Source organism: Rousettus aegyptiacus, unplaced genomic scaffold, assembly GCF_014176215.1.
Source record: "Rousettus aegyptiacus isolate mRouAeg1 unplaced genomic scaffold, mRouAeg1.p scaffold_m13_p_5, whole genome shotgun sequence".
Lineage (NCBI taxonomy): Eukaryota > Metazoa > Chordata > Mammalia > Chiroptera > Pteropodidae > Rousettus > Rousettus aegyptiacus.
In genome coordinates this window covers 13,848,852-13,871,509 of record NW_023416308.1, presented here as the reverse complement: position 1 = coordinate 13,871,509, position 22,658 = coordinate 13,848,852, and the positions used below count along the sequence as shown (strand labels likewise).

Below are 22,658 nucleotides of genomic sequence, written 5' to 3'. Positions count from 1 at the left end.
TTTTAATGCCCTCATCTTTTGAGACAGATGTTATTACTGCATTTTACATATGAGGAAACTGAGGCAGAGTGGCCTCGAATAACTTGCTCAAAGCCACACAATTGCGTGCAAGGTCCTGTACTAAGCACCATCAGCACAGATAAATAAGAGAGTTCCTGCTTTCAAAGATCTCAAAATCCAACCAGAAAGATACACAAATGATCGCCTCCTAAACAATTACACATAAATCATTGTGTTAGATATTATAACAAAGATGGGAGTCTTATTTTAGGAAACACAAGATGGGAGTGTTATTTTAGGAAAATTAATCTAAAAGTATTAACCTAAAAAGGCTCTATTGGAAGACAAAAACACTGAAGTCAGAGAAATTAGCTTCCTAGCTAACATAGTGATCCAGGCAAGATCCAGAAGGTGATGATGGTAGATGCAGTAAGATTGAAAAGGGGTCAGAGTGCGAGGCATTTCTAAAGCAGAAATGATAGTAATAGTTTTTTTTTAATTTAATTTTTTTTTTTTTTAGGCGAGGCAACCCTTGGTTGACCTCACAGATTGCAAGGACCTTGTCAGCTTACACTCCCTTATTATTTATTATTTTTTTTACACCTAACAGCACCTGGTCTTCCTAGGTGGTCTCCCATCCAAGTACTAACCAGGCCTGACTCTGCTTAGCTTCTGAGATCAGCCGGGAGGAGGCTTGTTCAGGGTGGCATGGCCATAGACAGTAATAGGTTTAATGTAAGGGAAAAGAATCAGATAAATTTTTAAGTCTGGGAAACTGGAAGAAAGATGTTAGTAACAGGAAGATAAATTCATTTACAGGAATACTGAGTCGAAGACTAAGTAGGACTGCTCTGCTCTGGGGGAATGTAACAGGCCTTAATATAATATGCTTTATAAATGAGACTTGAAAAATTGTTAGCACCCAGGCTCGAGTAGTATTTAAAGAAAGAATTTTAAATATTTTAATGAACTCTGTGCTAGTAGGACAGGTCTATGTATTTTCTATGGTTTCATTTTCTCCTAACCTTCTGCTAGTCTCTGTTAACAATTCTGTTTTGCATCACCCTTGCCACAGAAATGAAGTGTGATTATAATGTAACAAAGCTGAAGTTTAAGTACATATGAACTTCTCTCCCCAAAACCGATTCCAAAAATGCTGCTTTTTGCTCAACGCTATTCTGGAACTTCTCTGTTGGAGTTGTTTTCAGGGTCGATCAACAATCCAAACTTTATTATCACCCTTTGTTAACATCTCCAACCTGATTACTCATTAACTTAGCTCTGAGTTAACTTTTTTTAAAAAAATAAAATCTACCCTCAGAAAAAAAACGGTAGATTTCTTGAGTGCCAACACTAAGATGATTCCAGAGGTTATGCCACAGACTTAGAGAGAGGCTTTCCAAATATTCTGATGAGTGGCAATATCACTGTGGGGAAGGGATGCCCTACCCAGCATGGGGCATCGCACTGCTAATTATTTCACAGACCTGCTTTTCATTTCATCCTTGAAGCAGCCATACAAGCAAGTACTATACTATCATCTTATGCTAGGGAGTAAAAGAAGGTCCAGAAAAGTTAAGTAACTTGCTCGGGGTTATGAAACTAATACACAGCAAGCTGAAACTTTAAAAATTTATGATTTTACTACTGTATCATGCTGCTTCTGATAAAATAAGAACACTGCTTTCCAATGGATGGGACACTTATTAGTTAAATGGTATTTTTACTATGTAATCCTATTGCATATGGCCATAATTTTAATACTCTTATAATTTCATTTGTTTCCCCCAACACTTTTTGTATTGATTAATTCAGGAAAATGCTGAGGAAAATATGAACAACTAGCCTGACAATTTGTCATAGATTTTGAGTTAAGTATTTCTTATAGAAATACAGAATGTTAGAAATAGAAACGGCTTTAACTTATCAGGCTTGACTCTCTCAGATTATAATATTATTATATGGTCTAAGTATGTTACACTCCATGTCAACAAGCAAATGGATTTCCTTCTCCTTATATAACAGGTTCAACTGAAGGCTATTGTGTATTTACCGTCAGGAGCTTTATTTATGCACTCTCAGTCGAATACAGACAGTAAATTTTCTTATTCCTCCTTTAAATTCTACTCATTCACCACTGAAACACCATACACATTTATATATAGTAGACGTTTATACTATCTTAAACCGGGTTGGAAGGCTGCAGGCTTGAATTATTTAAGAGGAAAACATTTCCACTTGTCCTGCCAAACACATTGATCAATGCCCACTTAAGTGATGTAATCATCTCCTCTCATTTTGTAAGGGCTACTCTCTCTCTTCAGGTGACTAAGCAGTCTGCAATCTTCCTTCCTTTAATTGGATAATTTTCAGGCTTTTCTTATCCTTCCGGTTTTTACAACATCACGCAATCATTTTCCTCTGTGAATAGAGCAATGAGTTTCATGGCTAGAGTCTTTCTTTAGCCCACTTGTCTCTAGGACTCTCTAGATATCTTCCCACGCCCGAGTGCAGTGCAAGCCTTTCTCTACCCTGGTGTTCCAGACAGACTGGCTACTGTGCGCTGACCACCTTTTTCTGCTTGCAGTCTTGCTTTTCCTTCTTGGATTGATCTTCCTCTGTCCTCCACCCATCCTTCTAGCTCAGATGTTTGTTTTCCCACCTCTGACCCTGCGTGGCGCTTTTGGTAAGGTTATTACCTAATATTGTAAACACAGCTACTGTTTAAGCACTAACAATGTGCTTTGTCTATACCCCAATGGATGTAATACAAACTACCCAGATTTTCCTCCTACCCCTTCACAGAACATTTCCTGTTCTCTATGAAGTCTGCCACTTATAGGCCTAGCACGGTGCCTGACCCATAGCAGGTGCTCAAGAAATAGAAGCTATTATTATTATGATTAAGAGAGCAAGCACCATATGACTTATTATTCATGTTTGACCACTGTGCCTGGCAGAGTATCTGGCACATTCAACACATCTTTATAAAACTAACCAAATAAAGAGAATGAATATTAAATGGCTATAAGATCCTTTGAGGGAAACTGTGCAGCCCGCCATGGACTGCTGAAACTCACTTTTTGGAGCCTGCACAGGAAAAGTACCCAATTAAGTTAACGGAGATGGGGGTGGGGAGCCCAGAGCATGGCTTGGAAGTCCAGCAAGACACATGGTACCAGGTTCAGGAAGGTTTTGTTGGCTAGTGGCTACAGAGGCTGAGTATGGGAAACAGCCTTCTGTAGACAGCTCAGGGCAAAGACCAATATCAGTAGGCTATCCAGGTGCAGATGGCATGGTCAGACCAATTCCCTTGATCAAGGGGAAACTTAGGACTGTAAGGAAGGCTCTTGATGATGAAGAGGGACCTGATCCTTAGACAATTAAAGCCTGTACCTGGAGCTCTCACAGATACCAAAGGTAAGCCTCTGGGGCCCCGAGATTTAGCAGTGGCGGTCCAGGAAGTAGTCTGTGTTAGAGTCCAGCAAGAACTAGCAAGGCCAAGCAACCAGAATGAAACTCAAAACCCAGATTCAAGTCTTCGGCAGTGCTAAGTTTAAAAGGGGACAATGCACTGGAAGGCCAGAGCGAGACTTGGGTTTAAGGAAACAAAGCATAGCTTCAATTATTGAACTGGAGTGCAAGAAGGCTTGATTCCCCAAACGTGGCAGACTAGTTATTTGATTTGGGGCATTAATTTGGGCAGAGCTAACAGCAAGGTTGAGATCTGACTCAGTAAAGACTCAGATCTGGGACTAAGGACAAGACTTGCCAGTGGTAAGGTTATTGGTGAGGCCGAGAACCTGGTACATTATTACAATACTGCAAGTCTTCCATAATGGATAATTAGCATACAATATAGCCTCTCAAAGCACAAAATCTACTTTGCTTCAGTGTTAAGGGATTTTCAGATGCCAGCTAGCTGGAGATGGTAAAGTACAGATCACAGGGCTCTTTGGCCTGGCTTAACAAATATCCAATTCTTTCTGTATACTTGTTGCACCCTTAGGCTGTGTACAGCTGTGTACCTGCTTAATCTTGCAATCCCCATAATTATTTTTTTGTCTTAATTGAGCCCCAGATACAACTACTTCCAAACTGAAATTACTCTTTACGACCATAAGAGAGTTGTTTCATCCTCTGATTCTGGGACCAGAACTCCTGTCACCAGAGTCTAGTCTACACATACTAGCAATAAAAGTGACTCGTTTCCTTTAAAACCAACCAAACCAAACAAATATACTACTACTACACTGCTATACCACCACCACCACCACCACCACCATTACTACTACTACTACTACTACTACTACTACTACTACTACTACTACTACTACTACTACAATCTTCCTATCGCCTGTTCTTCAGTAAGATTACACTTCTTGACTTTCATTTTTTGATATACTGAACTATCTGTCTTGTATTGTTTCATGGTCTGTTCTCTGATTTGATAACTCATTTTTTTCCTGGTTTATGTTAAAGCCATATACACAAACCACGAACTGTCTGATTCAACTACCCATCTGATGACTAACTTTCCTCTACAACACTCCCACCAAGTGGTCATTTGGACAGTACTTGAACAGCCGGAATGATTGAGAACTCACCGCCTGCAGAGGCGACCTATTTCATCTTTTCAATCGCCCGGTGAAAATAACTGTTTGGGACTGAAATATGCTTCCTTGAATTTCTATCCACTGACTCCAGCTCCTCTCCTTGGGGCCATATGGAACAAATATAAACCTCTAAACATGTTCCCTTTGGACATCTGAATAACAATATCCATCCTGATTTTGTATGCTTTGTTTTGCTGGATAAATATTCTCAGTGCTATCAACTATTTTTTGTTATTGCTGTTGTTAAATGTTCTCACCAACATCGTTTCTGGTTTTTTTTTTCTAGATGTATTCAAGATGATCTATATGCTTCATATTCAGCCCATAGATAAATTTCATATTTTTGCAATTGTTTTAGGAGGAGAAGGAGAAAGAAAGAAAGCTTTACTTATCATGTTGATACTTCATGAAATTTGGGTCCCAAAAATTCAACCTAAGATTTTGCATTCCTAATGATATTAACAAATATCTAATTATTTCTATACACTGTTTCACCCTTAGGTTATGTACATCTATGTACCTGCTCAATCATTTAATCCCCAGTTAGTTTTTTTTTTTTAGTTTACTAGCCAAACGATGACAAACTAGAGATGGGTCATGAACTAGATTTCAGCTTAGGTTAGTCAGCTTTGCCTTATTTCATGGCCTCAGACTGCAGCCTTCCTCAAAATTACTTGTCTTTCAAAGGTATGCTATTTATCACCAGAAGAACTGGTGGAAAGAATATAAACGATTCAATGTAAAGCAATATTACCACCGGAAAAATGCCTCTAAGACAAGTATCCAGTACATTAAGGATGGTATATTTATGATTTCCCGTGAGAATATTATATGTAAACATATTTTCCTAGATTAAAGATAATATCTTATAGAGATAACACTGTATAGATTTTAAAAAATATTTTTAACTTTCTTTGGTTCTTTTAAATCAAAGAAAGTGGAATGGGTATTATTATCCTCATTTATAGATGAAGAAACAGACTTAGGTCATGACTTGTCTATGGTTACATGGCTGAAAAGGGGTAGAACCAGGGCTGAACCCCAAGTCCTTGTATTTCTAGTATGCAATTCCCATTGAACCTGTAGCACTCCGAGACAAGTGAGGCCCAGTCCTGGCATTAAGGCACTAAAATCCAAGGAGTTCTCCTCTAGATGTTAGACAAAATGTGCTCTACTTGCCCCTGCCATCCAGATTTCTTTTTAAGGGTCTCAATGTAACAAATAGTTGTTACAATACTTAAGAGATGTCAAACACTAGCAATCATAAAATCATAGAATTTATGAGAATTAGTACAATACTTTTAACTTTAGAGATGAGGAAGAGATATCAAGTAATTCTAAAGCTGCAATTACCTAATAGCAACACCAGGAAGAGAACCTATTTATATATCCAATTCAGTGTTCTTTCTGTTACATTGTACTGTTCCTCAAAATACAAGTAGGCAGCTGTCTGTTACTTACAGCTAGGACATTTCTGAAAATGGGGTCTGATATATATTATCTATAACTCAAGAATATTATGGCCAAGGATCCTACCAAACTTCAAAGGATTATGGACCAGGAGACTAATCAGAGAGGGGTGAACCATGATAATGAACCAGTGACTTCCCAGTAAAGAGCTGTGCTACATGCAGCAGATCCTGAGAGCAGACTCCCTCCACCACTATCTACTGCTACTCAAGGACTGGAGCTACCTGTGTCCTCGATGGCCACGGTGCAAAGACAGCTGAGAGTCTTACTGAAAGGAGAGGATTATGAAGCTGCCAGTCAAGGGTGGTCTTTTTAAAAAGCAGGCTAAATAAGCAGCTACTGAGATAATATATGTAAAAACGACCTGGTAAGTGATTATATAAACCCTTATAAATACTAATATGGTGTTCGATTTGGTTCAACAATTATTTATTGAGCACCAGTTACATGCAAAGCACTGTAGATTCAAAGACATGTTATACCTCTACCCTTAAGAAAACTTAACAGAATCAATACTAAGGCAACACAGATGTGGGAACTTAAGCAGGTCTGAAGAAGCTAGGAAAGGCTTTATTGAAGAAGAGACATTTGAATTGAATCTTATGGTTTGAGTAAGATTTATCTAGGTGAGGAGGAGCTGAGCAAAAACAGAGGCATTAAATGGTGTGGAATGTTTGTGCAACTGGAAGCAGTTTGACAGTGCTGGAGCCCAAAGTATAAGACAGGAAAGAATTATAGCATGAGATGAGGCCTTATGCCATGCCATTTTTTGAGTGCCACTAAAGAACAGAGCACCCTGGGAACCAAAACCAAGAGGGAATTTGAAGTTGGGAGGCAGGAAGACTGATAAAGAGTTGGTTGAAGTAATTAGGAGATGATGAGAGCCTTTATAAGGAATGTATAAGTAGCAATAGGAATGTATAAGATACATCAGATAGGCCATATTCCAGGAAAAAAAATGAAGCTATTGAATGATGTTACCTGCAGGGTGGGCTCTCCTGATCTAAATATTTCTCTCAAGATCTCTTCTCATATCTGATATTTTTACCATCAGAAAGTTTCTTCTGTAGGATCTTTAACAGTCCTCTACCCTACTAAAATGGAGTCGCTCAGTGAATTTTAGTGTTGTTCAGCTAACATTAAGATGAATTACAAAAAAAAAAAAAAAAGGATGAATTACGAAAGTTTACTGGGAGTAAAGGCCTTGCAGGGATGAGTAGGGCTAGTCATGAGGGGAGAAGCAAAAAACTCATAGAAAAACAAAAAAAAACCTCAAAGGAAAACAAAAGACAAAAAGTTCAAGCTGCTAAAAAGAAGACAAAGAAACCTCATATGCCACCATTTTGGCTGGTCTGGCTCTGCTCTGCTACAAAATCCATTTTCAGTCAGCTCGGGTACGTTATTTCAAAACTCTTTCATGTGAGACACTTAAGTTCCTATAAGGATAATAATAATAACAATAAAATAAACCCTAGCAAAGCAAGAACTGTGACTTCTGAGCTAATAAACACCATGTGAAAACAAGTTAACCCAGAAATTGGGCCTTTAGAAAGTCACTCCAGATCTTTTCTACCCTTGACTATACTGGCTCCTGTATTTTTATTTCCAGTTAAGTGTTGTGTTTAACTTGGAAATCTGACAAATACCAAGAACTCTTACCCCATAGGCCAGAGTATTATTGGGAGGATAAAACAGGACAAAAAGAGGCAAAAGCTTTCACGTGCTGTAAAATGCTAAATGAGGATACAAGCAGCCCCTCTGGCTCATAGAAGAAAAGAGGACAGGTAGGATCTTGGACTTACAACCCTTGCTCACCAGTGATGATCATAAAATTTTAGTCCTTCAAATGTTGATGAGCTGAACCCACAGTACCTTAAGTACCTTTCCTAAGGATTAAAATTAATGCATTAGTGAATTTCAAAGTAACACCTAAAAATAGACACTAATACATTTTTAACAAATGAGCTCTTTCTCTAAAACCAGCCTCTATAATGAAATTCTTTTGTCACAGATAAGCATGTAAATAGAAGAACTTAAATATGATTAGATTATTAGACTCATACTTTACTAGAATTAGAAAAGGCTTAATCTCTAGAGACTGTCTTTCCAGCTCCCTACCATCCCCTGCCTTTCTTACAGCAGGAAAACTGAGCTAATGGTAGAATCCAGACTAAACTGCAGTTTCCTGACTACTAGTCTAAGGATCTTTTTTTAAATAAAATATTTTTAAATAAAATATTTCAAATATAAAGAAAACATATTGTTGTAGCCGCCAGCCTCCGAAAGACACACAGACCACCAGAACTCAGTGAGTTATAGGAAATACACTCTTTATTCAGCCAGCTGGGTCTGCCAGGGGTATGTAGACCCCAAATTAAGCAGCCCCGAAATGTAGAGGTACAGGGTTTTTAAGCCCAAAATCCCATTTTTTATCCTGTCTAAACACAAGGGTCTATTTTTCTTCTATTCATTACCTGTCGACCCACAGGTTGGGTGTGCAAGTGGGGTACAGAAGCAGAAAGCTTATTGTTAGAATGTTATGTTTCTATGGGTGACAGCCTATGTTCCCATGGACATAGCTAAGTAGTAATTTTCCAGCCAGCGCAATATTAACAAACACCCAGATTTTTAAAATGCCAATATGCTTTGAATCTTTTTTTTTTTTTTAAAAAGAATTAAAATGTTATATATCAGCAGATGGTTCTTATTCTTCTAGCCCATTCTCGCACCTCCCTCTCCAGAGGTTAACTACCATACTGAGGCTGCGGTGTATTCCGTCCTTCCTGTTCATGTTTGTATACACTTACCAAATGATTACATGTCCATAAACCACACCCTGTTGCCAGAGAATTTGTCTTGGTCTTCACAAAAAGGAGTCCCTTACTCTAGTATGCTTACATGCAGTTAAAATCTTTGGGGTTTGGCTGGATATTTCAAAAAGAAACTAGGACAGAGCTTAAAGTCTTTCAAAATGATTGCTGCAGAAGGATCTAGTGAAGGGTCTTATTATTGAAGGTGAAAAATAAATTGGGCAAATATAACAATTTTAGTACGGCTTTTTAAATCCTACTCAAGTGTTTCATATCTGTGAAACCCTGGTTTATAACTGCCTAGGATGAATGACCGACCTGTCACCTAAAAACAGGGAAAGATGGATTAAGCAATTTAAATAGTAATAATAGTTTCTACTGCTTCAAGTTCCAGCTCAAATGTCACCGCCTTAATGAATGTCCTTGATCCCATCAGAATTAATTCCCTCAACAGTCCAAAGCCCTGTAGATACAAAAGTAGATCAGACTCAGTTCCTGCCCAGAGCCCAGAAATAATTACACAATAGTGTTTGCTAAGTGTTCTAATAGAGGGTTACTGGAGTCCAATATTTCTGGAGCAATTGGAGAAGACTTTCCATTGGAGGTGATATTTGAGCTGCATCTTGGAAGATGAGCAGGAGTTCACAAAACAGAAGATAGAAGGTCATTCCAGGTAGGGAGACATTGAATGAGAGGGTACCGAGGTTGGTAAGGTATTAGTTTTAAAAAGACAACTACAGGTAGATAGCAGAGGTAAGTTAGAAGACTGGTAACAATTCAAGCAAAAGATGACATGATTGTAGGCATGAGGTGGGAGGGAGGATTTTAACAAAATTCAAAAGATACATTTAGCAGAACTTGATGCTTGACTGTATGGGAGAAAAAAAAGAACATAAAGGAGCTGGGAATGACTTCTAAAGCCTTGGCAAATGAGTGGGCAGTGAAGGCATTAACAAAAATAGGAAATACCATACAGAAGATAAGAGCAGGCCTGAGAAGGGGGGTTCAAGTTCCCTTTGAGGCATTTTGAGTCAACAATAAGTCCTCTTCCCTGAGGCCTTAAATGATTTCCTTTTCTATGCCAGAACTCACACCTTCCTCTGAGCTGCATAGCATATTGTGTACCTTTTTCATATCAAATTATTTAAATCTGCCATAGTTACAAGTGTGTCCCTAACTCAAATCATGAAGAGGTAGAGATCTTGTTTGTGTGTTGTCCTTATCTTAGAACCTTATGTACAAAAGCCTTCAAAGTTTGCATTCTTGAACAGCCAGCTCCATCAGATACTGGAAAGTACCAGTTAACATTTACCAAAACAATGACCAAAAGTTGAGTTAGTGGCCCACTTAACATATCTAAAGTATTCGGCCCTACAACACCTACTTTTAGCTCTCTCTGTGTTTATCTTACTTTCAACAACCCTGCAAAGGTAATTTTATTCCTGTTTTACAGATAAAGCAGCAGAAGCCCAAGTGTCTTAACTTCCCTGGGGTCACAAGGTTTGCAAATGGCTAAACCAGGATTTGGGCGGACTTGTTCCTTCACCATTATGCCCGGCAGAGTTAGGCTGTCTTCTCAGCTGGGCTGAAAAGAGGAACTTTTTTTGGTTCCTGAGACGGTAGCACCACCTGGATTGGAGGGAACTGCAAGAGAGTTCTCACCCTTATCATCTCAAAACAGTCTATAAAGTGCCCCTCTGCCAGCAAAGTGCCCATGAGGACACGGCCACTGCAGACCGCAGAGTTGAGAGAGTCAGGGGGTGAACCGCTCGCTGTGCGGGGACCCAACGTTTTGCAGTACTAACTTCGAAAGCGCATGGCATCACTTGACCTTTTGCTCAAGCGACATCCGCTCGGCCAGGGCTCCAACGCCGAACTCCAGGGTCGGCGCGCGCTGCCCCCGGGTTATAAATTCTCAGAAATAAAGAGCACTGGAAGACCGAGGGACAGCCTCCTATCCCTCGGTATACTGAAACTCGTCCCGTATCTTCCTCCGCAGTCCCATGCGGTGGGCCAGCGGGCTTGCCGACCCCATTCTGCGGACCGGAGACCGAAGTCGCGGCGGGGAGAGGCCCCGCCGGGGTGCGTGAGGGCGGAAGCGGCGCTGCTACGCGCCGGCCCAGGACCTCAGACCCGCGCCGCCGCAGCATCCCTCGCCGCCTCTCCAGGTACCCGGTCCCGCTCCGACACCTCGGGGCAGGTGTGAGGTGGAACGTAAAGGCTAGCGAGAGCGAGAGGGCAACAGAACCGCCCTGGGAACCGGCACGATGGCCTCCGAGGGCGACGGAAAGGCGCAAGCCAGGCCCGCGGTGCGCTCCAGACGCGCGAGGGCTCCCAGCGGCCCTGCCGTGGAGGGGGCGTGTCTCGGCGCGTGCCGAACGAGGCGCCAATGGCAGGGCGGGGGCGGGCTCACCCGCGAAGCCCTGGGGTGCTGATTGGCTGCGCGGTGGGGAGGCGCGAGGAGAGGGCGTGCCCTCACGAGGCTCGCGAGGAGAGAGGCGGGTTTGTGCGCGGGCCTGGCTGTCTCCTCCTCTGACTCCTCCCCTTTCGGATAAAGGGTAGGCAGTTTGGGCCTGGACTTCGGCCTTTGCGGACTCCAGCCATGGCGGGACCTGAGTGGGAGTCGTTGGAGCAGTGCTTGGAGAAGCACCTGCAGCCCGCAGACTTGCGGGAGGTGAAACGCATTCTCTATGGCAAGGAGACCAGGTCTGGGGCCCAGAGGCTGGGGCAGAGGGTTGTGGCCAGTGAGTGTGGGTCTGGGGGGACCGGGGTGACTGTTTCAGTATCTCAAAGGCTCTTTGGGGGGCGTCAATGAAGTCCTGAGTGTGCTAGCAGAGACCATAGGAAGTCTAGATATGAAGCTCTGGGGTGGTCAGGGGTTGCACAATGGCAGCCTGACCTTTACAAGCCACTTCTCCAGTTGCCTGGAACCAGAAGAGAAAGAATGGGCTTTTTACTCCTTGAGACTTTGTCTGTGGCCACCTAACTCTCTAACCCTCTTTCAGTGGTCAGCGTTCTCCCCAGGTCCAAGCCTGTACTCTGGATGTCTATCCCAGTCAGTGCCTCCAGCCAGAGCGCCCAGCAGATCAACTGATTATCCATCCCCAGCCCCTCCTTCCTGCAGTGACCGGCCTCTGGTGGACCCGTGGAGGTAGAGGCCTTCTGAATCTGGTTGGCCAAGGAAACTTTACCATTTGGCGAGCATTAGGAGTTAGTTACCACACTTGGTGCAAATATGTTCCAGCTTCCAGCCAGTCTTGCACACCACTAGGGTTTTCTGAGGGTAGTGTACTGCTGAGACCGGGTGTACAAAGTTGGAAGATACTTCCCCTTCTACTCTAGTTTCTCTTCAGTCTTCTTTCCTCAAAGCAACCAGAATCTATAAATCATATCCTGTTGCTCCTTTGCTTAAAAATCTATAAGGGATTTCCATGGCTCTTAGAATGAAATCCAAACTCTGACCCTGTTCAACTCCTAACTAAATGTCCTTCCACTTCCTTGCCCATTGGCAGGCTTCCTGACCTTGGCAGTGACCTTGAAGCAGAATCTGATCAACTCACTGTAAACTTGAGGGTGTTGATTGGATCAGTGCTTCCCATCTTCCAGCTGCTGTGGAGTTACTGCAAGGAGGTCAGCCCTCAAATCCAAAGGAGTTTTCACAGCTAGTGGATAATACAGGTAGTTCTATATGTAATAATAAAGGCGGTTCTACAACTGCCTTTGGGGGTGGGAGTGGTACTGAACTTGGTTAGAAAGGGCTCATCATACCCAAAGAGGAGTACCAGGACTGGATGACCTTCAAGGCCCCTCTAGTGTGCTCATGCTGGAATACCACTTTCCACCAAACCTTATCAAGGCTTATCATGGGTGAAGTCTTTTAGAGTTGAGGCTCCCAAAGAAGGTGTCAAGAAGGTGTCTTAAAGCAAAGAGTGTCTCAAGCTACAGTTCCAGGCATAAGAAAAGGTTTGTTTGAAGGGGTAGGTGGGTATGTTCTCCTGAGAAAAAGTTGGACGGCTCATGAGCTTCAGGGAGAGGCAAAGCAGGGACAGAGAAATAAGTTTCCCACATAGGGGATTGACTAGGGCACATTCTAGAAAACAGGGTAAGGACTACCTTGCAAGAAGGGCTTTACATGAGCATTTGGGTCACTTAGACGTGGGGAGGGATTATAATGGGTGGTAAATTGGGAACCAATGCCCATTGACCAGTGACTGCCAGGCCTCATCCTGGGGCTTGGTTCACAAAAACTGAGTAAATTCTCAGAAATAAAGAACGCTGGAAGACCTCTCTTTTTCCTATTTCCTTTTCTTGGTCTGTTCCACTCTGCACTGAGCCCTTCCAGGCTTTACTTCTAAGGCATAAACCTTTGTACGTGTTCAATTCTTGTGATAGAGTAGGATTTGGCTATAATGGGATTGCAAACTAAAGTAGGAAATTAATCATTTAAAACCTCTTCTCCCACTTAAATTCCAGTTCGGTCCTCATAGCCCGACTCAGACATGGCTGCCTCTGTGACAGCCTGGTGGAGCCTGAATCCTCAGCCCCTCCCCTGGCCTCCCTTTCCATTCCACACAAGACCACCTTCTCTCCTGTGACTTGTTGTGTCCAACACAAAGATGATGCTTAGTAAATGTCTGCTAAGTGAATGAGCTAAATAGGCCTTTGCCTCTGCCAGACAGATGAAATCCCCAAAGAACATCAACTCTCAATTTTAAGACAACCAGAACCAAGAAGCATTTGTTCATTCAACAAACACTTATTGAGTGTTTATTTCTGTCTCAGGTACTGGGGATACAAGGATGAGTAAGTCATTGTTCCAACCCTCAGAGGATTTTCTTTTAATGCTTATCCTATGTTGTGAGCGAAAGATGCAGGGAGAGCTAGAAAATTTACATGTACGAGGTTGGGGCAGGTCAAGAAGGCATCCCAGAGGCACCATGCTTCAGCTGCAACCTGAAGGAGATGGAGGAGTTCTTTTGGAGACAGGAAGGGTTCAGGTATTCTAGGCCAAGGCCCAGACACCAGGGCACATGCTCATTTGGAAACTGTGGGTGTAGAGTACTGTAGGGTTCACCCAAGGAGGGAGGCAGGAGTAGCTGGGATGAGTCCTGGGGGCTCTGTATGCCATGCTGAGGCAGCAGGACTTGTCCTGATGGTGGTGGGAGCCTTTCAAGAATTCGAAAAGGACAGGTGAAGGATGAGGAGGCCTAAAGCAAACAGAGTGTCTGAGGGTGGAGAGGAGGGAGGGTTCCAGAGGTCTCAGGGAGGTCAACAGACAGTGTGGATAGCAGGTGTGGCAGAGGAGGCCAGAATCATTCCAGCTTCTGGTTCGGACACTCAGGTGGCCGATGGATTCATCTGATGAGAAGCAGTTTTGGGAAAGGCTGGCGAATTGGATGGGGGATGATGTTAGCCTCCTAGGGCTGCTGTAACAAATTATCACACACTGGTAGGTTAAACCAAAAGACATTTGTTCTCACAGTTCTGAAGACTAGAAGTACAAAATGAAGGTATTGACAGGGCCATACTGCTGCAGAGGCCCCGGGGGAGAATTCTCCCTTGCCTTTTCCAGTTTCTGGTAGCTTCTGGCATTCCTTGGTTTATGGCAGCATGACTCCCATCTCTGCCTCTGTCTTCACATGACCTTCTCCTTACGTCTCTCCTCTGGGCATCTCTTATAAGAACACGAGTCACTAGATTTAGGGCTCACCCATGTAATCCAGGATAGTCTTATCTTGAGATCCTTAATTATATCTGCAAAGATCCTTTCTCCAGATGAGGTCCTGTTCACAGGTTTTAGGTATTAAGATATGGACATATCTTTGGGGGGGCCACAGTTCAAGCAATGATAGGGACCATGAGGAGATGGGCCTCAGCAGGGAGGCAGGGCTCGGGGTTGTCCCAGAGATGGTGATTCCAGGTGGAGGAGGAGGGAGTGCAGAGTGGGATTCTGGAGAACCCGATGCTAAAGGGGCTGGAGGAAGCAGAGACTTTGTGGGAGATTCTAGAGGCCAGAATGCAGTGGTAGGGGACCCTAGGGTGGGTAGCAAGGATGCTGAGTGGTTCAGGGTCAGAGTGTCTGGTGGCGTAAGGAGATCTAGTAGGGTGAGGACAGCAGAGAGTCTGCTGGCTTTAGCAACCAGAAGGCTGGTGGGTGGCTCAAGGTGGGGAGTGGGGGGCCTGGGAACAGAGGCTGAGGAAGGTGTGGCAGGTGAAGATTGCAAGGAAGCTTCTGGCAGAGGGGAGGGGAGAGAGAGCAAGTGAGGTAATAAAAAGGACCTGTGTAGAGCCTGTTCTCCCCCTTCCCCCTGCCCCCATAATTTTTTAATGGGGGAGACTCAGTCAGCTTTAGTGGTGTATATGGTTGGTCTATGGCAGACAGAGATGTCCAAGCCATGTGTATTGTTAAGTGAAAAGGGCAAGTGGGAGAGCAGAATAAACACACCGATGCTATTGTATTTATAAAACACGTATAGAAAGAAAAATATCGGGAAGACACATAAAACTCTGTTAAGAGAGGTCATCTCCGAAGTTCAGGACTGGAGCTAAGGGATGAGATGGAGAGGGAGACGCATTTTTCCTTCGATACCCTTTTCCACTGTTTGATTTTTTTTTTTTCTCCCATGAATATGTGTTTCTTTTGTAACAAAGCTCTAGTTTAATTATTTAAAACGCTGATGGTAAAGAGCCATTAGAAGGGGAAAGATGAAGTTCCAGAAGTGAAAGGTTACTGAGGAAGCAGGAGCTGAGTTCCCTCAGGCAAGGTCTGCCTTGAGCCTGGGCAGAGACTTGGAGGCCCAGGGGAAGGGGCGGGAGGGTGTCTTGGGGCTAAGCAGTGGGCTTTCCTTGAAGTCGGAAGTGAGAGGTGGGGCCCTTAGTAGCAGGATAAGGGGCAGAGGGGCAGAAAGCTAACTCTGGGGACCAAGGAAGGTAGTGGGCAGCACAGATCCTCCACACCCCCCCCATTCCCCCTACCCGCGGTGACGCTGTGGCTCATTTGCTGGTCTCCGCCCCTCCTGGGCCATGGCCCATCTGTGCCTCACCACGTCCCCGAGACAAGCCTTTGGTAGACACAGCACATGTTTATGGAATGGGGCTTGAGGTTGGTTGGGTTCCCCAAGACTCAGCGATGGGCCCCCTGTTTCAGAGCAGGGTGGGGAAACCTTGCAGTAGAGGGTGTTAAGGAAAGGGAGAGCCCTGAAAATGGCCTGCCCTCCCACCTTGGGTCTGGGAGAGAGTCTGCAGGGAACTGGGGCAGGTGGTGGCGGGGGGCGGTGTGGAAAGATGGAGGCAGCACTCAGCATAGATAGTGAGGAGGCAGGACGGTTGTATATCTTGGAATAATGAGGCTGATGGTGGAAAGATGGGGAAAGCAGACAGCCGTGGGCTGGATGGGGAGAGATGACCAGAAACGGAGGGACATCATCTAAGTGATGGTTATAGCAGGACTTGCAAACCCGAAACAAGACCTCATCCGCCTGATATCTATCTTCCTGGGGTGAGACCTCAGGTGGAGGATGGGGCTGCCACGAGCTCTCCCAAAGGGCAGTCTGGGTCCCTGGCCCATGGGCCTTAGGGGACACAAACACACCCTTCTCTCCTCCTGTCCACCACAGTGACTTAAGCTGGGGTGGAGGCCTACCAGGATGGGGGGCCCCGCCACTCGAGGGCAGGAGGACTATCTCTGCGGCAGTCACGGCAGAGGAGGCGCAGTGTGGGCACTGCTGTGGGCACTTGCTGTTATTTCTAACCTGCCGAAGCTAACAGAACCCTGACTAGTTGAAAAGCAGGCTGATTGTCAGGGGCGGAACCCAACGCTGAGCTGTCAAGGAGATCACATGGAAACTGCCTGGCAGGGGGTGGCGACAGGGGGCTTGGGCTGACAGGGCTGTGATTTTGAAAGAAACATCTTTAAGAAAGTGACTTAAAGTAGGAGGCAAATATTATTATTAGATAATGGCTGTCAGGTTATTTTTTGATGTGTTCTCTGGGTATTTCATAACCATCTCATCCCTACATGGTAAGGCCTTCCTGGCCAAGGGTCAAGTCCCCATGCCCCTGTGGGTTTGGCCTCAGTCCTGGGCACAACAGGCATCAGAGGTGTTTGGCCAATGGTTACTTCAGTGGGAGGTTTTGTAAATAATCCACTTGCCTTTGTTAATAAACCACAAACCAGGATGAGTGCTTAGGCCTTTGGTCTGGACACTTGAGCCCCCACCAAGCCCCAGCACGTGCATGGAACACCCTCCACACACACACACACACACCAGCCCCGCTCTCTGGCAGGAGCAGCAGCAAAACAGGACACAGGACAGTGGGGACACCAGAGACCCTTAATCCCTGGTGGCCCCAGTCCTGGCCTCTCCACCCAGCCATATCTGGAACTCGTCTGGGCATCCCTTCCCTCGCTTCTGTGCTGACTGCTGAGACTTTAATCCCCACCCAGATTTCAGCATCTCGAAAAGGTCAACTCTCCACGAGTCAGTCACCTGCCGCCCCCACCCCTCACCTTGCTTCCTCCTTTGGCCAGGCCTGACCACTGCCACCCCGCCGCTGAAATCTCCCCAGTGACCGGTGAAGTCCCCACTCCGTGTGTGTTGTGCGGTGCTCGTCCCGCCCAGCCAGGCAGGCCCTCCCTCTCTGCCAGGCCCCGCTCCAGCTCCCCATGCATGTGCTCCACACCGGCTGCTCTGCCTGCCTTTGAGCCAGGACGCAGCACCTCTTCTCCACTGGATGAAAGACTGCGGCGTCGCGTCGGCGTCGGGGAATTTTAAATTCCGCACGACCTCATGCAAATCAATCATCTCCCCTCTTCTTTCCTGCCTATTTAGGAAGCTGGACCTGCCCAGCAGGGCTTTCGAATTCGCCTCCGAAAGGGACTTTGAGCTGCAGGGCTACGCCTTCGAGGCCGCGGAGGAGCAGCTGAGGCGACCTCGGACCGTGCGTGTGGGGCTTGTTCAGAACAGGACTCCCCTGCCTACAGACGCCCCTGTGGCGAAACAGGTGCAGCCTCTTTTGACCATAAATACATAAACAGGCCATGGCCCAATCTATGTTTTGAACACACCCAACAGTGCCCTGCTGGCCGCTTACTTGAGGTCTGCAGGCACATCAAGTGGTTAAATGGTCGCCCAGATACTTCTGCCCTAGGCACCCTGCTTCCCTGTTGTGTCTCTGGCTCTTCTTCCTCTTCTAGCTCCTCCCTTTTCTCTGTCTTCTTCTCACTCCTCACTATTCTTTCCACCTACCCCTCACTTCCTCTCCTGTAATTGATCCATTGTTCCATTTACCAGTTGGCGCCCTTTTGGCTGGCTCACGCTCTCTCCAGGGAACTCTTCCTCTCAGTCTCCTGCCAAAAGGCCACTTGCCAACGCACACCAGTCAGGACACATCCATTCATCGACGCGTTTCTCTGCCTTGTTCCTAAGGGCAAGACTCACTATACCCAGATGTCTGTCAGCTGATGGTGCCTGCAGAGTTGCAGGAATATGATAGGCATTTGCCTATGATCTTACTCTTACTACCAATGTGACGGCACGTTGTATTTCCCTAAAGAAATATGTTGTCACAGACGCAGGTGGTTTGTTGTATATACTTCTTCACCGCTTTCCTCCAGCTGCTCAAACTTCCCAGGCTTTCTCTGCAGACATATCTCCAGATAGAGCATGCTCGAGAATTCTCAGGGATTCTAGAGAAACCTAAGTTCAGTTGAATTCCAGGTTGGGTTCTGCATTGTCTTTCACGTTGATTCTTCCTCAGCTTTTGTTGGATTAAAAGATTTCTGGTTCTCTGTTCACTTTTTGTCTCCAGGTTAGTTGACTGTGAACATGTCTCCTCGACTGTCCCAGATTGTCAGGTCATGAAGGGCAGGGGTGCTATTTTCAGCCCCAAAACACCTAGAAACACATTTTGCATACCGTCGCTCCCCACCCTGTGAACATCCGTGGAGCCCTGGTGTGCATTCTCACAGGGGAGCTAGAGAACACTGTAAAAAGTTTGTGCTCTCCGGGTTTCCAGCCTGGTTCCTCTGGTCTTTCTTTGAACAAACACTTCCGAATGTCTCCTGGGAGCCAGCTGTTGTGCTGAGGACACAGAGAAGTTGAGGACACTTTCCCCTAGCTCCCAAGGAGCTCATGGGGTCATGGGAGCGACAGACAGTGGAAGAACATGACAGCACAATGGGAACAACACCACCGAAGGGGCACACGTAGGCCGGGGAGCACAGAGGTACCTCAATACTCCTGGGAGAGTCTCCCCTCTGTGAGTGACACGTGACATGGATAATCCACCCCATGCAGGGAGGAGGATTGGGTGGGGGAAGGAAGCACATTCCCGGCCAAGGGCACAGCTGGGAAAGGCAAGTCCTTCGATGATCGGGTACACACGAAAATAGAAGTGGCAGGACGAGGCATCCCCAAAGCCTTAAATGCAGGGTGGCAGGAAGGGGACTGCGTCCCGGGGTGAGGGAACCGTTTCCGCAGGGAATGGTCTTGGTCTTACAGGAAGCAGCACGCAAGGCAGGCAGTTCTCCCCGTTCTCCAGACAAGGAACCCGAGGCTCGGAAAGGCAGTATTGAGTGTGTGGGGGACCACAGAGCCTCTGCAGCCCCCCCCTTTTGTGGCAGATTTTGGACCTGATGACAGTATGAACTATCAGAACCTCTCCACCCTGCTCATCCTCTTGCAGCTTGCTGAGTGAGGGGCGGTTGTTCCAAATGCGTTGGGATGAGTTCTAAAAAAGGCCTCAACCAATAGAACTATTGGGATCTAATCTTCGATTTTTAAATTGCCAGGTCTCTGCCCTTCACAGACGCATAGAGACCATAGTAGAGGTGGCTGCAATGTGTGGAGTCAATATCATCTGTTTCCAGGAGGCGTGGAGTAAGTTTCTCTTGGGGTGCTGTCGCCCTCAAACAATAGTGTGTTGTATTTTCTCCATGTTGCTAAGAGTGCTTGCTACCCAGTTTTTTTTTAAATCTCCTTTTCTCACCCATAGAAAGGTTTTGCCTACATCACCAGCAACCCAGGAACCCCAGCCTCCCTTCCTCTCACACGCCCCAGTTTGTCATCTGGTAATATCAGTTCTTCCTCCCAAATAGCTCTGAATCCATTCACTGCTTCCTCCCTCCTCCTTACCACCGCCCTGGTCCAAGGCGCCATCAGCTCTCAACAGTGACTTCTGTAATTGCCTCTAACTGGTCTCATGCCCTCCACTCCGGCCCCTTCTAGGAAAGACCTTTTCAAAACCCAACTCTGCACTGCATGGTCTGTTCCTTCCCCCACCCCTGCAGCCTGCTCTCTGCTGGGCTCTGCCCTGCCCTCCCTCATCTTGCACTTCCCCAAGGCGCCCTCCTTTCCCTCCTCCCAGGCCATTGCATCAGCCGTGCCCTCCTCTTGCCTAGTTAACCCTGCTCAGCCTTCCACTCTCAGCCCAGAGCCCACCTCCCTATGTAAAGTTGGGTCCCTATTATACACCTATGGCACCATGTACCTTTGCTTTATTTCATTTTTATTTTTATCAAAAATCATTCATGCTCATGGTTGAGAGTCAATTGGGTCACCAAGGTCGGTTACCAAAAAAGAGCTCTCCTCTTCCTCGGAGGCAGCTGCTTTCAGCTCTTAGCTGGCTCCTTCGGAATCTGCCTTTGTTTGTGTCGCTGCTTCCTAGTTTTTCAGTTTTACATCATCTACCGACTTCCCACTATGGAAAAAGACAGTGTTAGTCATTTCTGTCCTTCTGCCACCTTGACACACATGGAGCCTTCCTAGTCTATCTGTTGTGCATTCTCTGCCAAACCATTTTGTAAATCTTGGTTTCTTTCCCTAAACAACTTTCTGTTGTCCCTGGAGGTTGCTTTGTTTTCTGCATACCTACCGCAAATTCCACCCCAAACTTTCTGCCAGTTTCCTACATCCCCTTAAGAGGTTTAGGCACAGGAAGCAGTTCGCTGGCTTCATCTCCCTGAAGGAATGTGCCCCACAGCCTTCTGACTGCCTTCTGTCTGAATTGGTTGCCCCCTCTGCTGGCTCTGCAGCTGACATTCTGGGATTTCTCGTCACTGTCATCCTGGGGAGTCCCTTTGCCTTGCTCTGTGTTCTCCCAGTCCACATCTTCCTCTTTCTTGGTTTACTCCCTCATCTTGGTTGGTACAGTCGACCCTTGAACAACATGGATTTGAACTGTATAGGTTCACTTATACATGGATTTTTGTCATCTTGCGAACAGAAAATGTAAACTTACAGTATCAATTAATACAGTACAGTAGTACTATAAGTGTATTTTCTCTTCAGATTTTCATTTTTTTTAAAGTTTATTGGGGTAATATTGGTTAATACAATTATAATTTTCAGGTATACATTATAGTTTGACATCTATATATTCTATTGTATGATTACCACCAAAGTCCAGTTTCCTTCAGCTACCATGTTAATGATCCCCTTTACCCAATTGACCCTCTGCCTACCCCCTGTATTTGACCCCCTTTACCCTGTTCACCTCTCCCCTCCTCCCCCACCCCCTATCCTCTAGTAACCACTAGTCCATTGTCCATGTCCCTAAGTCTCTGTTTGTCCTGTTCATTTGTCGCTTTTAGTTTTATATCTCACATATAAGTGATATCATGTGGTTTTCAGCTTTTTCTGTCTGGCTTATTTCACTTAGCATGATTATCTCGAGGTCCATCCATGTTGTCACCAACGACAGTGTTTCATCTCTTCTTATGGCTGAGTAATATTCCATTGTGTATACATACCACATCTTCCTTTTCCAGTCATCTATCGTAGGACACTTCGGTTACTTCCATGTTCTGGTCACTGTGAATAATGCTGCTGTGAACATCAGTGTGAAAATATCTTTTTGGGTATGGATTTTCAAGTCTTTGGGGTAAATACCCAGCAGTGGTTTTGCTGGATAATATGGTGGATCAATTCTTAGTTTTTTGAGGAACCTCCATACTGTTTTTCATAGTGGCTGTACAAATCAGCAGTCCCACTAGCAGTGTATGAGGGTTCCGTTTTCTCTGTAGCCTCTCCAACATTTGTTATTACTTGTCCTGTTAATTATAGCTATTCTAACAGGTGTGAGATGGTATCTCACTGTGATTTTGATTTGCATTTCTCTAATAGCTAGCGATGTTTTCATATGTTCGTAGGCCATTTGTATATCCTCCAGGGAGAAGTGTCTTTCAGGTCCTCTGCCTACTTTTTGATTGGATCATTTGTTTTTTTGTTGTTATTGAGTTGTATGAGTTCCTTGCATATTTTAGATATTAGGCCCTTACTAGAGGCGTTGCTTGCAAACATATTTTCCCATTGAGATGGTTGTCTCTTTACCTTGTTGACAATTTCTTTTACTGAGCAGAAGCTTTTTAGTTTGATGTAGTCCCATTCATTTATTTTAGCTTTTACTTCCCTTGCCTTTGAGGTCAAATTTATAAAATCCTCTTTAAGATCAAGGTCCTTGAGTTTAATTCCTATGTTTTCTTCTATGCATTTTATTGTTTCAGGTCTTATATTCAGGTCCTTAATCCATTTTGAGTCAATTTTGGTGTGTGGTGATAGACAACAGTCTAATTTCATTCTTTTGCAGGTGGCTTTCCAGTTTTCCCAGCACTGTTTATTGAAGAGGCTTTCCTTTCTCCACTGTGTGTTTTTGGCTTTTTTGTTGAAAATTATTTGCCCATATAAATATGGGTTTACTTCTGGACTCTCGATTCTGTTCCACTGGTCCATGTGTCTGTTTTGTTGCCAATACCATCTTCTGA

At 45.0% G+C, this 22,658-nt stretch overlaps 1 protein-coding gene across 1 annotated transcript in view; it reads left to right on the top strand.

The window, feature by feature from the left end:
• The first annotated feature begins 11,438 nt into the window (after positions 1-11,438).
• The window catches only part of UPB1 (beta-ureidopropionase 1), a 31,224-nt gene continuing 20,004 nt past the window's right edge, over positions 11,439-22,658 (top strand). Inside the window, exons 1-3 of the mRNA XM_016126136.2 lie at positions 11,439-11,602; positions 17,728-17,899; positions 19,689-19,776. Coding sequence (XP_015981622.1) covers positions 11,499-11,602; positions 17,728-17,899; positions 19,689-19,776 — 364 coding nt within the window. The 5' untranslated portion in view covers positions 11,439-11,498. The remainder of the gene's footprint in view (positions 11,603-17,727; positions 17,900-19,688; positions 19,777-22,658) is intronic.